The following is a 17721-nucleotide window of genomic DNA, read 5'->3' on the forward strand; positions in this document are numbered from 1 at the left end:
TGGGGGTTAGTTTGGCTTTTGTTCAGAGCTTATAGTTTGTTATCTCTTAGAATTTTACTTGTGCATATTCATAGCAGAAGTTGAAGAGGTTGTTTATCATCTGTTGTGTTCTCCTTCAAAAACAATACAATTTTACTTGTAAAATATTAATTGAGGACATTAAATGTGGAAACTCAGATACAATGCAAGGTTGTGAATGATGTCATCTTCTCCACAGAGAGTTTATTGTGCTCCCAGCTGACAACTAGGCTAGAAACACCAGCTACCTCACATCACCTTTATCCAATTTAGGTTGAGACAGTTTCGAGACGGATTTCGGTCCCTAGGCCGGCTAGTCTATGTCTACTTCCCACCTACTCTTATTTTTCAAGGACCTAGAGTTTCCTGTTCTCTTACAGTGGTTTACTCTGAAAACCACTGTTCGGTTTTCTAAACCCCAGGGTCTGTTGATAGCTCTGCTCATCTTCTTACTCTTCTTTTCTTTTTTTACATCCTTATTGGAGTATAATTGCTTTACAATGGTGTGTTAGTTTCTGCTTTATAACAAAGTGAATCAGTTGTACATATACATATGTTCCCATATCTCTTCCCTCTTGCATCTCCCTCCCTTCCACCCTCCCTATCCCATCCCTCTAGGTGGTCACAAAGCACTGAGCTGATCTCCCTGAGCTGATCTCCCTGTGCTATGTGGCTGCTTCCCACCAGCTATCTATTTTACATTTGGTAGTGTATATGTGTCCATGCCACTCTCTCATTTCGTCCCAGCTTTCCCTTCCCCCTCCCTGTGTTCTCAAGTCCATTCTCTACGTCTGCGTCTTTACTCCTGTCCTGCCCCTATGTTTCTCAGAACCATTTTTTTTCTTTTTTTTTAAAAAAACCACTGTAAGCATCTCATTTCAGTCACTGACTTCCGGCATCTTTAGTTTGGCGGACAAAGGCCTTCCTCTACTCTCTCCTTCCCTCCTTTCCACTCAATCCAGTACGCACTTTTATTAACTTCTTGGAAACACCATGCTCTTTGCTGTTTTCCACGTGTTCTTTCCTCTACCTGAAATGCTTTCTTTTCTCCCTTCAAATCTCAGCCTCCGTATTACCTCCTCAGAGGAGCCTTTCTTGGGCATCCAGGGCTAGGTTGTCCCTCCTGGTCCTTGCTGCCTAAGATAGGATCTTTCCTGACACACCGCATCTTGTAATGATTTGTTTAATATCCTTTTTATCTACCTGGAGCACAAGCTCCTAACAGCAGAAACAACATGTCCTATTCAGTGCTTTACCTCCAGTGTGGAGCCTCAGGCCTGGCACATAGTGTGTGCTCAGTATTTGATTCTGTGTGTGCCATTCCTTCTACTTGGAATGTCTTCCCTAGTCTTGTAAACTTAACTTTTTCCAGGAATCTTCCTACAGCCCAGTTAATACCCAAAAAGTTAATTACTGCTTCCTCAATCCCACTCCTTTTACATGCTCCATCGCTGTACTTTTCACACTTTTATTGCTTTAGCATTTGGAGTTTACAGATGGCTGCTAATGAGCCACGATGTGAGTCACAGATTTTTTTAGGCACCCCCCCCATATAAAAATCAGTAGATTTCACAATGAACAAATCATGGCAATACTGGATACAATATTCCCACATGACAATTATCCTCCTTGAGCGAAACTTCTGTTTCCTGGGATAAAGCAGGTACTCAATATCATTTATAAATGGATTTATTGATGAATTAGTGGAAAAAGATTAATACCTTTTTACAACTCACAAAATTTTATGTACCATTGCTAAATTACTTTTAAAATGCAGAAACCCACATTTAAAAACTAAAATCAGGAAGCTAGCAAGCTACCCATGTTAAAGAGAGCATATGCCGTGAGCAGTTCCCCAGAAATACCACTAGGCCTGCTTTACCCATCCACGTGTTGTGCCTGCCCCCAGGCATCAGAGTTTATGACCAATAATACAAGTTTAACTCTTTTCCTAAACTAAGTAGTTCCTTATTGTGAGTTCCTTGAAATAATGAGCTGAATTTTATTCATCTCTGAATCCTGCGTTACCTAACATGTTTCCTGGGACACCACACCTGATCAGTATCATTTCTTAATGGATTGGTTGAATTAATTGGAAAGGATTAATACTTTCTTATTGATATTTCAGTCAAATTTCAATTTTATGAGATCCACTGTGAAAAACTACTCTTGGAGATTAATTGAAATAATGCATATGAACTCAAGGAAGGACAGTTCTAAAACATACATGCTTGAACATTAAACGAATTCATGTTTAATCCACAGAGCTAAGTCCAGGTGTGGCTTCATTTCCAGAGAAGCTCTCATAGCCCAGGAGCAGGAATTGTACGTTGGGGTTTGAAGAATGCCATCATACTGGGAAAATAAGGTCTTGAGTTAGAAGAACTGAAGACCTTCTAGGGAGGAAAAATGTGCTGTTCTGGGAACAACAACCAGTCCTAACAAGGGTACTAGAACCAGGTAGTGCTTACGAATGAGCCGTAATAACAACTGGGTGAGTAACTCTCTTTCACACTGAAAAGTGACAACACAGTATTTCAGGCCTCTGACAGGTCCTAGTATTACTGACACACCATTTTTCAGTGCCTGCAGGTCTCTCTGACTTCAGGTTTTACTTTTCAGAATCTGCATGATTCCATTAATTACCCAATCTAAGAAAAAAATTGACGGTGTATAATATAAAAATAGTAAGGGTTGTTCTTTTTCGTAGCTGCGTTCTTTGGGCAACATTTAAACGTGGAAGGTTCACTAATTCACAAACCATTTGATTATTAACAAATGGTAGCTAATAGTACAGTTAATTTTAAAAGTTCTTTACACTTAGAAAGTCTGAAGGGCAGTCTCAGCTCATTTAATAAAGTAAATCCTCTAACATGATGTATAGTTTCTCAGGTGTAGTGTGGCTGGTTCTTTTGTGTTGACATAAATATTGAACTCAAAGTAACAGAAAACCCTGATATTAACAAAGACGATAAAGACAAATGTGAATTTTTGCACATATATTGAAGACAATATAGTCCAGTGAACTGGCATTAGGAACCAGAAATATTTTGATGTGCAGATTGATGTTTTAATAGATGAAAGACATGCAGCAAAGATGAGGTCACATGTCAAGTCATCCAAACCAGAAGTGAAACAATAGCATGTGTAGCTTTTATTTATAAATAAAGAAAATGTCCAGCATAAACAGTTTAGATTCAAATCTTCATGCAAGTAAAAACTCAGAGGTTTTTAATTCAACATTTTTCTTCTAACAGTTATGTTTTTAAAGGATTTTATGATGTGTCAAAATGTTATTCTTCTTTTTGCCATTCATTTTCATGTCCTTAAGGGTTCTTGATAAGACAACATCCTTGATAAGAAAAAAAGAGAGAGAAGGTGGAGGTTGAAATAAGCATAATTTCTGGTCAAGTATTTATTACAGTCTTAGCCCTTCAATATTTCATATGACTGGTCCTTGTTTTAATGAGGTACTGATAAAAGCAAGTAACCATCCCTGGTAAATTATACCACCAATTTCTTTTTAAAAACTCAATGTCATTAACTACACTAACACCATTTTCTACAATTTTTTTTCTAAGTTACTTATTCCTTTTTCTCTTAGAAATAGGAAATGCAAGATATAATAAAAAATTTAAATAGCACATACATTTTTCTGCTGATTTTCACCGCAATTAAAAGTTAAAAAGTTTTCCACTTGTGTGTGTCTTATGAATTTTTTTCCTAGAATGTTCCAAGTATCTAAAAAACTGTCCTTATGTAGTTCATACAGCTCATTCTTTATAACCATTAGAAGAGTACCACATGCACTTTTAAGTCATTTAAAAATGTTCTTAGTTGAACCTAGAGTATAATTCCCATGTTATAATGTATCTTCACAGGGGGCAAAATTCTGACCCAATAAAATGAATTACATTATTTTATTGCATTCTTTTAACGTTTCTCTAAGAAAAGAACAGGATTGTTTTCCATTGATCAAGTAGTAGAAAATATATTTTAAAAATTGCTATATGAGAAAACACTTCAGAAATAACTTCCAAATTCTTATATAGAACCGTGTTCCTGAAAACAAATACCATAATTTTAATCTTTGTTATTGACATGCTCTTCCCTCAGTATCAAGTTTCTACAACTGTGTTTCCCATCATTACTACGAACCTTTAATGAGAAATGGGAGAAAATGTGATTTTCTCTTATCTCAGAACATGTAGGTTAATTTTTCCACATTTAAATATTGCTCAAATTGATTTATTTACCCGATTGCCAAAGAGTCACAAATATCAAATAGCAAACAGTGCTTTGACTTTAGACCACTCAGAAAGCTTGTTAAATTAGTTAATACGTCTAGGAGTTGGCTTGGTTTAAAAAAATAAAGACAATGTGATTTTTTTCCCTTTATAATGACCATAAAGTAGGACTGTTGTAGAACCTAATGTTTCTGAAATTTATAACATAATGAATCTCATGAATAACAACCTGAACAGAAAAAAAAAAAATAGTTGCAGGTACAAGCCTCTCCTTACCTTTCTCTTTGAATACATCTTGGATATTTTAACTGCCCTCTGTCACATTGCACTCTCAATTCCGATCCGATAATAGGAAACTCAATGTAAGTATCTCTCTTACAAAGAAACTCAATATACTCGCCGTGCAAAATATATGGCCTATTGTCAAAACTCCATTTCAGGAGCAAATTATTACTTTCCATTGTATCAAAAGATAATGTGCAAGGCTCTGAAAAAAATAAAAAATAAAGAAAACTATCTTGATACCCCTCAGTATTAACAGGAATCACTGTGTTGCTTTCTCATAATAACCTTAAAATTCCCAGGCATTAGAGCAGCAAGTAAGTTAGAATTCATATTCAAGTCAGAAAATATGTTCAGAGCTCACAGAAAACAGCCTGCCATTTATCTCTGTTGCCCTGAATTTGGAAAAAGGGTATGTCCTGCCAGTTACTGAGCTTTATGCCATTAAGATTTGCAAAGACAGAAGGCAAAAAAAGGTGTTTTTTAAAAAACATTGATAGTTAATAATAGTCATTGAAATAGTGTTCTTTTTCCTTTTTCTTCTTCAGAAAGTGCAAATAAAACACCCATGAGACAAACCATTGATGGTTGGATAGATAATATTTTATGGAAATGTAGAAACAAGCTAGAGTCTCGACACTGACTCAGAATTTATGACCTGATGTATAAAGTATATCCAAAGTAATTAACAGTTTCTTCTCTTTTAAATTTCAGTTATTAAGGATTATTAAGATTGGATTGAGATGCTTTAAATTTTAAGCATTGACAGTATTATTGTGTCCTTCTCCTTATGCATTAAAACAAAACAAAATAAAAACTTAAGAACTAGGATACCCAACAAAATTCTCTGGTTTCTTTTCCTTGATAAAAACGTTGGTATTTTTAAAATACCAAATGTCAAATCATGTCAGAAAATGGGGCTGCCTGTGTTCATATTTGTCTCCCGGATGACTGAGCACCAAGCAGTTGCTTCTGAGATAAATAAAAAGGTCCAGCGTTGCTAACAGAGCAAATGAATCATACAACTGACATGCTAAAATACTTCTTTATTCAGGTGTTCTCAAGTGAAGGCCTGTGTGACAGATGTCATCCTAGAAATGCTATAGATAGAAAAAAAATGACAGGAATGATTAGAGTCTACCAGTATCTTTATAGTCACTGAAAAATAGTTTTGAAAATGAGGTCAAATGGTACTATTGTTTAGAATGTTCTACAAAACATGCAATTTAAATTAAAACGAGTTCAAAATTGTTTCACGGAACTTCTGCTTTCAACCATGACAGAGTAACCTATATCAGACCAACACTTCTACTAAGAACTAGAAACTCTGAAAACAGACCCAAAACAAGTATTTCAAGGGATCAGAGAATTTTCAAGGCAGGCAGTACTCCAGAGGCTAAGGGTCTGGTAAAAGCCCATTCAGATGAGTTCCACACTCTGTGCCATTTTTCTCTTGGGGCTTTGTTGATTTTCAGTGCAAGCTGAGAGACTAGATACAGATGGGCCAGCAACAAACACAGAGCCAGAAGAGCTACTGGAAATCCCACGGGGTTGAGGACAGAAAAGTGGGTCAGCCAAGACAGCCAGGACTTGACGTGTCAGAGCCCAGAGACATGGGAGGTATGATGAAATGAGCTTGATACTCTGCCCTGGCTTTGCCAGGGGGGCATCTGCCTAATCTTGATTGTGCAGAGAGAGAATGAGGAGCTCAGCTTGAAGTGAATGGAAAGCTACAGTGAGCAGTGGCCATCTCCCAGGAATATCAGAGCCAGGCAGGAAGGGGGACCTTGGTATACACACCAAACTCTAGTGAAGAACCCTGCAGGGTACATTCTATGAGCAGGAGCAAACAAAGTTCTGAAAATAAGCTTAGAGAAAGCTTTGTCTCTCACTGAATAGAGAATAAATTTCCCTACCCCATCAGCCGGAAGATGGGATGAGTATTGTCTGGAATAAGATGGCATCACTGTCTCAAGATCCTAAAATTTTATCCACACATAATATTTGATATTTAATCAACCATTAACAGAAATAGCAAGAAATGGGGCTAGAAAATAGATATAGCTTACAGATGATCCAGATATTGGAATTTGCAGACAAGGAGTTAAAAATAAATAATTGCGACTAATATGGTCAAGAAATAGATGTTAAGATGAAGTCTTTCATTAGACAACTCAAATCTACAAAAAAATATGAAATGGATATTCTAGAAATGCAAAGATAATAGTTGAAATTGAGAACTCAGTATACAAGTTTAAAGCAGATTGTACACATCTAAAAAGAGGATTCATGAACTGGAAAATATATCAGCAGAGGATTACCAAACTGAAACAATGAGAAGATAAAAGGAAAGAAAATATTGATGTTAAGAGACAGGGGACACTGGAAAAAGATGTAACATATGTTTTATGGAATCACAGAAAGAGTGAAAAGAGAAAATGTTAAAAATATTTGAAAAGACATTAGCCAAACATTTCCAAAACCTATGAAAGATATCAAGTCAGATTCAAGAAGTCCTACCAACTAGGAGAATAAAATGCACAAAAAAACTAACATCTAGGTCCAACCAAAATAACCTACTGAGAAGGCAAAGAGAATCTCAAAGGCAGCAGAGTAAAAGACACTTACTTTCAAAAAAGTACTATTAAAATGGTCTTTGACTATTTAACAAAAAGTACAAAAACAGAAAAGGATGAAATGACATCCTTAAAGCACTGAAAGAAAATAATGGACAAGCTAGAATTATATATCAGGCAAAAATATTCCTTAAAGGAGAAAAAAAAGAGATTTGCAGACAACACAAACTGAGAAAATAATAAAGAACTAATTTTTTCAGGCATACAAAAAATGAGAAACAGAGAAAAACAAGAAAAGATGAGGTAGATAGCCTCACCCACCAGAGGGCAGACAGCAGAAGCAAGAAGAACTACAATCCTGCAGCCTGTGGAACAAAAACCACATTCACAGAAAGATAGACAAGATGAAAAGGCAGAGGGCTATGTACCAGATGAAGGAGCAAGATAAAACCCCAGAAAAACAACTAAATGAAGTGGAGATAGACAACCTTCCAGAAAAAGAATTCAGAATAATGATAGTGAAGATGATCCAGGACCTCAGAAAAAGAATGGAGGCAAAAGATCTAGAAGATGAAAGAAATGTTTAACAAAGATCTACAAGAATTAAAGAACAAATAAACAGAGATGAACAATACAATAACTGAAATGAAAACTACACTAGAAGGAATCAATAGCAGAATAACTGAGGCAGAAGAACAGATAAGTGACCTGGAAGACAGAATGGTGGAATTCACTACTGTGGAACAGAATAAAGAAAAAAGAATGAAAAGAAATGAAGACAGCCTATGAGACTTCTGGGACAACATTAAATGCAACAACATTCACATTACAGGGGTCCCAGAAGGAGAAGAGAAAGAAAGGACCCGAGAAAATATTTGAAGAGATTATAGTCGAAAAATTCCCTAACATGGGAAAGGAAATAGTCACCCAAATCCAGGAAGCTCAGAGAGTCCCATACAGGATAAACCCAAGGAGAAACATGCCGAGACACACAGTAATCAAATTGGCAAAAATTTTTAAAAAATAAAAATTATTGAAAGCAAGGGGAAAACAACAAAGAACATACAAGGGAACTCCCATAAGGTTAAGAGCTGATTTCTCAGCAGAAACTCTACAAGCCAGAAGGGAGTGGCATGATATACTTAAAGTGATGAAAGGGAAGAACCTACAACGAAGATTACTCTACCTGGCAAGGATCTCATTCAGCTTTGATGGAGAAATCAAAAGCTTTACAGACAAGCAAGAGCTTAAGAGAATTCAGCACCACCAAACCAGCTCTACAACAAATGCTAAAGGAACTTCTCTAAGTGGGAAACACAAGAGAAGAAAAGAACCTACAAAAACAAACCGAAAACAATTAAGAAAATGGTCATAGATACATACATATCGAGAATTTCCTTAAACGTGAATGGATTAAATGCTCCAACCAAAAGACACAGGCTGCTGAATGGATACAAATACAAGACTCATCTATATGCTGTCTACAAGAGACCCACTTCAGACCTAGGGACACATTCAGACTGAAAGTGAGGGGATGGAAAAATATATTCCATACAAATGGAAATCAAAAGAAAGCTGGAGTAGCAATACTCATATCAGATAAAATAGACTTTAAAATAAAGAATGTTACAAGAGACAAGGAAGGACACTACATAATGATCAAGGGATCAATCCAAGAAGAAGACATAACAATTATAAATATATATGCACCCAACATAGGAGCACCTCAATACATAAGGCAATGGCTAACAGCTATAAAAGAGGAAATCAACAGTAACACAATAATAGTGGGGACTTTAACACCTCACTTACACCAATGGAAAGATCATCCAAACAGAAAATTAACAAGGAAACACAAGCTTTAAATGACACAATAGACCAGGCAGATTTAATTGATATTTATAGGACATCCCACCCAAAAACAGCAGATTACACTTTCTTCTCAAGTGTGCACGGAACATTCTCCAGGATAAATCACATCTTGGGTCACAAATCAAGCCTCAGTAAATTTAAGAAAATTAAAATCATATCAAGCATCTTTTCTGACCACAACACTATGAGATTAGAAATGAATTACAGGGAAAAAAGCGTAAAAAACACAAACACATGGAGGCTAAGCAATATGTTACTAAATAACCAAGAGATCACTGAAGAAATCAAAAAGGAAAGCAAAAAATACCTAGAGACAAATGATAATGAAAACACGATAATCCAAAACCTATAGGACGCAGCAAAAGCAGTTCTAAGAGGGAAGTTTATAGCTATAAAAGCCTACCTCAAGAAACAAGAAAAATTTCAAACAATCTAAGCATTCATCTAAAGGAACTAGAGAAAGAAGAGCAAACAAAACCCAAAGTTAGCAGAAGGAAAGAAAGCATAAAGATCCGAGCAGAAAAAAATGAAATAGAAACAAAGAAAACAATAGCACAGATCAATAAAACTATAAGCTGGTACTTTGAGAAGATAAACAAAATTGATAACCATTAACCAGACTCATCAAGAAAAAGAGGGCGAGGGCTCAAATCAATAAAATTAGAAATGAAAAAGGAGAAGTTACAACAGGCAGCGCAGATATACAAAGCATCCTAAGAGACTACGACAAGCAACTCTGTGCCAATAAAAGGGACAACCTGGAAGAAATGGACAAATTCTTAGAAAGGTATAACCTTCCAAAACGGAACTAGGAAGAAATAGAAAATATGAATAGACCAATCACAAGTAATGAAATTGAAACTGTGATTAAAAATCTTCCAACAAATAAAAGTCCAGGACCAGATGGTTTCACAGGTGAATTCTACCATTTATAGAAGAACTAACACCCATCCTTCTCAAACTCTTCCGAAAATTTGCAGAGGAAGGAACACTCCCAAACTCATTCTATGAGGCCACCATCACCGTGATACCAAAACCAGACAAAGATACTACAAAAAAAAGAAAATTACAGCCCAATATCACTGATGAATATAGATTTAAAAATCCTCAACAAAATACTAGCAAACAGAATCCAACAACACATTAAAAGGATCACACACCATGATCAAGTGGGATTTATCCCAGGGATGCAAGGATTCTTCAATATATGAAAACAAATCAACGTGATACACGATATTAACAAATTGAAGAAGAAAAACCATATGATCATCTCAATAGATGCAGAATAAGGTTTTGACAAAATTCAACACCCATTTATGATAAAAACGCTCCAGAAAGTGGGCATAGAGCGAACCTACCTCAACATAATGAAGGCCATATATGATAAACCCACAGCAAACATCATTCTCAATGGTGAAAAACTGAAAGCATTTCCTCTAAGATCAGGAACAAGACAAGGATGTCCACTCTCGCCACTATTATTCAACATAGTTTTGGAAGTCCTAGCCACGGCAATCAGAGAAGAAAGTGAGAAAAAAGAATACATATTGGAAAAGAAGAAGTAAAACTGTCACTGTTTGCAGATGACATGATACTATACATAGAGAATCCTAAAGATGCCACCAGAAAACTACTAGAGCTAATCAATGAATTTGATAAAGTTTCAGGATACAAAATTTGTGAACAGAAATCTCTTGCATTCCTATACACTAATGATGAAAAATCTGAAAGAGAAATTAAGGAAACACTCCCATTTACCACTGCAACAAAAAGAATAAAATACCTAAGAATAAACCTACCTAGGGAGACAAAAGACCTGTATGCAGAAAACTGTAAGACACTGTTGAAAGAAATTAAGGATGATACCAACAGATGGAGAGATATACCATGTTCTTGAATTGGAAGAATCAATATTGTGAAAATGACTATACTACCCAAAGCAATCTACAGATTCAATGTAATCCCTATCAAATTACTAATGGCATTTTTTACAGAACTAGAACAAAAAGTCTTAAAATTTGTATGGAGACACAAAACACCCCAAATAGCCAAAGCACTCTTGAGGGAAAAAATGGAGCTGGAGGAATCAGATTCCCTGACTTCGGACTATACTACAAAGCTACAGTAATCAAGACAATATGGTACTGGCACAAAAAAAGAAATATAGATCAATGGAACAGGATAGAAAGCCCAGAGATGAACCCACGTACCTATGGTCAACTAATTTATGACAAAGGAGGCAAGCATATACAATGGAGAAAAGACTGTCTCTTCAATAAGTGGTGCTGGGAAAACTGGACAACTACATGTAAAAGAATGAAATTAGAACACTCCCTAACACCATACACGAAAATAAACTCAAAATGGATTAGAGATCTAAATGTAAGACCAGACACCATAAAACTCTTAGAGGGAGACAGGAAAAACAGTTTTTGACATAACTCACAGCAAGATCGTTTTTGATCCACCTCCTAGAGTAATGGAAATAAAAACAAAAATAAACAAATGGGACGTAATGAAATTTAAAAGCTTTTGCAAAGCAAAGGAAACTACAAACAAGACGAAAATACAACCCTCAGAATGGGAAAAAAATATTTGCAAACGAATCAACAAAGGATTAATCTTCAAAATATATAAACAGCGTATGCAGCTCAATATTAAAAAAAACAAACAACCCATTCAAAAAATGGGTAGAATACCTAAACAGACGTTTCTCCAAAGAGGACATACAGATGGCGAGAAGCACATAAAAGGCTGCTCAACATCACTAATTATTAGAGAAATGCAAATCAAAACTATAAAGAGGTATCACCTCACACCATTTAGAATGGGCATCATCAGAAAATCTACAAACAACAAATGCTGGAGAGGGTGTGGAGAAAAGGGAAACGTCTTGCACCATTGGTAGGAATGTAAATTGATACAGCCACTATGGAGAACAGTATGGAGGTTCCTTAAAAAACTAAAAATAGAACTGCCATATGGCCCAGCAATCCCACTACAGGGCAAATACCCTGAGAAAACCATAATTCACAAAGAGTCATGTACCAAAATGTTAATTGCAGCTCTATTTACAATAGCCCGGAGATGGAAACAACCTAAGTGCCCGTCGTCGGATGAATGGATAAAGAAGATGTGGCACATATATACAATGGAATATTACTCAGCCATAAAAAGAAACGAAATTGAGCTATTTGTAATGAGGTGGATAGATCTAGAGTCTGTCATACAGAGTGAAGTAAGTTTCCACAAGACCAGAAAGAGTCAGGGCTGAACACAGCTTAGATGCCGTCTTCACTTTGCTATTGTTAACTGCTAAGAGGAAAACCCCAGTTAATAGCTTTATAGGCCAAAGCAGGAAAAATAATAAAGGCTCTCTCCTATTCAGGTCAGCAGGCATTAAAACAACAATAACCTATTCTGTTCAATATATATATATTTTAGTGATAATATTTTAATTGGACAACTCCTTTTGGTTGTTCAAAGTGCTCTTACTGATGCTCTTAAGTGTCATATAACCGTCTCGGTTCTTTGTGGCTGTCTGGAGGGGTGGGATAGGGAGGGTGGGAGGGAGGGAGACAAAGAGGGAAGAGATATGGGAACATATATATATGTATAACTGACTCACTCTGTTATAAAGCAGAAACTAACACACCATTGTAAAGCAATTATACCCCAATAAAGATGTTAAAAAAAAAAAAAATAGATACAGCCACTATGGAGAATAATATGGAGGTTCCTTGAACAACTAAAAATAGAATTACCATATGAGTCAGCAATCCCCTCCTGGGCATATACCTAGAGAAAACCATAATTGAAAAAGACACATGCTCCCCCAATGTTCATTGAAGCACTATTTACAATAGCAAGGTCATGGAAGCAACCTAAATGCCCATCGACAGACGAATGGGTAAAGAAGATGTGGTACATATATACAATGGAATATTACTCATCCATAAAAAGGAATGAAATTGGGTCACTTGTAGAGACGTGGATGAATCTAGAGACTGTCATACAGAGTGAAGTAAGTCAGAAAGAGAAAAACAAATACCGCATATTAATGCCTATATGTGGAACCTAGAAAAATGGTACAGATGAACCAGTTTGCAGGGCGGAAATAGAGACACAGATGTAGAGAACAAACGTATGGACACCAAGGGGGGACAGCGGGTGGGGGGTGGTGGTGGTAGTGGTGGGTTGAATTGGGAGATTGGGATTGACATGTATACAGTAATGTGTATAAAATGGATGAGTAATAAGAACCTGCTGTATCAAGAAATAAATTAATAAAAAAAGAAAAGATGAGGAACAAATTACTGATAAATATATGGGTAAATCTAAAAGAATATTGTTGGACAACATAATATTAATATATCTTTGGGACTTAAACTATATGTACAATGAAAATACATGACATAATAATACAAAAAGTGGGAAGAGTAAATAAAGTTAAAGTGTTCTGTGTCCTAGAGAAATGGTAAAACTACGAATTTGTACTCAATTGTAATAAGGCAATTTTGCATTATGAAGTCTCTATGATAACAGCTAAAGGAAGTCTGGAGGAATGTATAATCCACAAGCTATGAGAGAGTAAAATGGTAAACAAAAAATTTGATTTGCCCATGAGAAAACAATAAAAGAAAAAGAGAGAGAGAGAAAACAGAACATAGAACAGATAGGATATATATCTAGCATAGTAAGATAGTAGCTATAAACCCAAACATATCAGTAATCACATTAATATGTAAATGGAGTAAATAATCCATTGTAAAGGAAATGATTGTCAGACTGAATAAGTATATTTTTACATACACTAACTATATATTGCTTGTAAGCCATACACATTACAAGTAAGAATCCAGCAAGTTGAAAGTTAAAGGATGAAAAATTGTACACCTTGTAAATACTTGGCAAACACCAGTTGGTACAGCTAAAGTAGATTTTAAGGCAAAACCAAACAAAAACAAAGCATTACTATAGGTAAAGAAAGACTCAAATTATACAGATCCAACATGTTTCAATCTGTGTGCACCTAATAAAATAGCATCAAAATACATAACCAAAATTTGACAGAACTAAAATGATAAATATTTTTAAATGTACCATGTGAGAGAATTTAACATACTTCTTTTGATAATTGGTAGAAAAATAAACAAATAAACAAACAAACACAAATCTGGACAGATAAGAATGAACTTAGTAATATGAGAAACAAAATTCAATTCAATTGACATGTATGTAACAACAGTGAACCCAACAAGGACAAAATTAATTTATTTCCAGTAAAAAGGTTTACCTGAAACAAGTATATGCTTGTAATAGACTAAGTATCAGTGAATTTCAAAGAACAGATATAATTCAAAGTATGTCTCAATGGATTTAGACTAGAAATCAACAACCAAAAGAAAACTAGAAAATCCTCCAATGTTTAGAATTTAAAAAATAAACTTCTACATAACTCAGAGTGCATAGAAGATATCAAAATGGGTATTATAAATTTTTAGCTGAATGATAGTAAAAATCAAAAATATAAAAATGTGTGGGATGAAGCTGAAGTTATGCTCAGTGGGAAATTTATATCCCTAAATTCATTTTTAGGGAAAAACATAAAGGATGAAAATCAGTACTCTAAGTATATATCTAAACAAGCTAGAAAAAGAATAATAAAATAAATCCAAGAAAGTAGAAGAGAGGAAATAATAAAGACAAGAATATAAATTAATGAAATAGCAACATTTGATGAAAGGATCAAAAAATGCAGATACTGATTGCTTATAAGGACCAATAAAATTTATAGACCCTCAGCAAGATATATCAGAAAGACATACTTCTTCACAGCAGTATAACAAAAGACACATCACTAAAGGCATTAAAAAGACCATAAAAGGATGTCATGAACGTTATGTCAACAAACTTGACAATTTAGATATAATGGACACATTCTTACAAACCACTTGCTACTGAAACTGAGAGAAGAGAATAATAACCTAATATCTATTAAACAAATTGAAGTTGTCATTAAAATCTTTCCTCAAAAAAAAACCTCAAGGCCCAGGTGGCATCTCTGATGATTTCTTACAATTATTAAAGAAGAAATAGTACCAGTCTTAGACAAAATCTAGAGAACTGATAAAGAGGGAATACTTCCCAACCCATTGTATGAAGTTAGCAGAAACTTGATACAAAACCCAAAAGGAAAATAACAAACCAATCTCCCTCATGAAAATAGTTGCAAAAATCCTACGTAGAGTATTAGCAAATAAAATTCAACAATATATAAAAAGCATAATTCATCACAACCATGTGGGATTTATTACAGAAATACAATCCTGCTTTAACATTCAAAAAAGAAGCAATGTAATTCCAGGGAAAAAAAATAAATGTAATAATCATATGATTGTTTCAACAGATATTGCTAAAATTAAACTCACTGAAGGTTTTCTTAAACTCTTAGCAAAATAGAAATAGGTGGTTTCTATATCTTTATTTTGATTTTTTTAATGTATTTGTAACACCATATTTAAAGATGAATTACTGAAAGATTTAGTTATGAGATCAGAACACAGATACCCACCACTTATACTCAGCATTATACTGAAGTCCAAGACAGTGAAATAAGATAAGAAAATAAATGAAAGTCAGATATAAACACAAATATTTTCTTTTTATTTAAAAATATGCTATTTTATGACTCCTGAGAATTTGGGGAGATAGTGTTACTTTTATTAGGATGCCTCATCAACAAGGCGTTATCATCTTTCAGATTGAGGGGACCATTCCTATATCTGTTTCCCACTGTCCTCGTGTTTTCTAGCACAGCACCAATAACACTGAATGACCACTGTTAGACTGGTTACCCACAGCACACAGCTTAACCATCCTATAGGTCCTACCAACCCAGTACCTCATGTATGGTTTGTACTTAAAAAGTACTTGTTAGAATGAGCTGGATTCTAGTTATTTATGATCTAGAGGAAAGAGTAGAAACCAGTAATTCAACAAGCACACTAATAAAATAACAAAAATGCAAAAATTAAATTTTATATTAGTGCTATATCAACTTGAAGAGAAGAGGAAGTGAAAAATATGGTTTTATTTTAATAAATAGAGACATATGTGGCAGTACTTACCCAAACACAATGGTGGTGTAGTCCACACTCCCTCTAAACAATAGGAATCCTTAGACCCTTGTAGGAAATGGTGCTCGAAACATCTGTATTCCACTGAGGAACCATTTTCATAGGTCCTGACTGTTGAGCTCTTAATAACTCCATTTTTAATAAATGGGGGAGATGCACATGTTCTTTTAGATTCTGCAAAAATAATAAAGTCTTCAATGAATTGCTACAATAGGCAGCCAGTGCTTTTATAATCGCTACAGAAATAAAACAATATATTTCATGTGAAAGCATTTTTAAGACATCTCTCAAGTAATCTGTAAATATCAAAAGCATTTCTGCAATAACTTCATACATAAAATTTATGACTGCAATTAGAATATCATAATATTAAGTACACGTTTAAAACTAGCAAAGTATTAATTATTGTGATTTTTGCCAAAAGTGAAAGCGTATAAGATCCGTCTTGAGGCCATGCTTTCTGTATGCATTCTCTTCCTGTTTCCTTATTAAAAGTGACAGTCCCATGCCCAAGGAGTACACCAAGTCTCTCACTCTACCTTAAGCCCTCTTCTGAGACAATGCTCCCCTGCAAACCCTGAGGAGAGCAATGCTTCACAGGGTTGTTGATTGCTCACAAGAGGGTGATCCATCCTCTGAAAGTCTGGAGATATGTACAAAATCTCATGATTTCTCTCTTTATAAAACTGACTTACAGAATTAAAAGATGTCAGCATAGATCCTATTTAAGGGTATGTGCTGATTGGAAATTGATCAGGTCATTCCCAATTTTATAGACTAGATGATGAGGGTGGTGGATTGCTTAGGGTCTTATCCTTTGAACTCATACTGATCACCTGTGATATTGGTCACGCAAGAAATTGTCAGGAAGCACTATTGTTTTACCTTTTCTAATACATGAAGGATATTTCACTTCACCTCTGTTGCACTGCACCGATAATTCAGAGGGTGCAGTTGATGGAGACAAGTCATACCCCTGTTTACATACAAAATCTATTAAATCTCCATGTAAGATCTTCCCTTCATAATTCCACTTCATCCCTAGGTTATTTCTGCTCATGTCATCCATGTTAACTGTACACGGCTCTGTAAAACAAAGGGTCTTTTCAATTCTTCACTCATCTCACAAGTATGAAAGTGATATATTTTTACAAAAAAAATTATGACAGGCATCAAAAGCGGTATTTATATTTACCATTTATCATTATTAAAGCTCTTCACACATATACATTTATTGCTGTCAAATGAATTTATATATTTTGTATTATCTTCAATATATCATAAATTAAAACCACTTAATTTGAAACATTAAAAATATTGTTTAAGGACAACAACCACTTAGGTTCATCCTGATTTCCTTCCTATCAAATAAAATCTTCAAATAGAAAATGTATTTACTGTGTAATATTTGTGGGACACTTACCACTTGATATTCATCGGTGAATAAAACAAAGATCCCTGCCCTCATGGAGATTGCCTTCTAACTGGGAGACACACACACATAATCAACAATAAATGTAATAAATATATGGATCTTATAATTTGGGGCCATCTTTAAACTACATATAATAAGTGCGATAGGAAAAT

The 17721-nt window shown here is 35.0% G+C and overlaps 1 protein-coding gene across 1 annotated transcript in view; it reads right to left on the bottom strand.

Moving 5' to 3' along the window:
* Positions 1–3145: 3145 nt before the first annotated feature.
* LOC103084979 (coagulation factor XIII B chain) overlaps positions 3146–17721 on the bottom strand; it is a 41036-nt gene continuing 26460 nt past the window's right edge. Inside the window, exons 9-12 of the mRNA XM_007459665.1 lie at positions 17020–17220; positions 16126–16308; positions 4542–4752; positions 3146–3370 (exon numbers count right to left, since the gene is read on the bottom strand). Of these exons, the coding sequence (XP_007459727.1) occupies positions 3337–3370; positions 4542–4752; positions 16126–16308; positions 17020–17220 (629 nt within the window). The 3' untranslated portion in view covers positions 3146–3336. The remainder of the gene's footprint in view (positions 3371–4541; positions 4753–16125; positions 16309–17019; positions 17221–17721) is intronic.

Source organism: Lipotes vexillifer, unplaced genomic scaffold, assembly GCF_000442215.2.
Source record: "Lipotes vexillifer unplaced genomic scaffold, Lipotes_vexillifer_v1.1 scaffold830, whole genome shotgun sequence".
In the NCBI taxonomy this organism is placed as follows: Eukaryota; Metazoa; Chordata; class Mammalia; order Artiodactyla; family Lipotidae; genus Lipotes; species Lipotes vexillifer.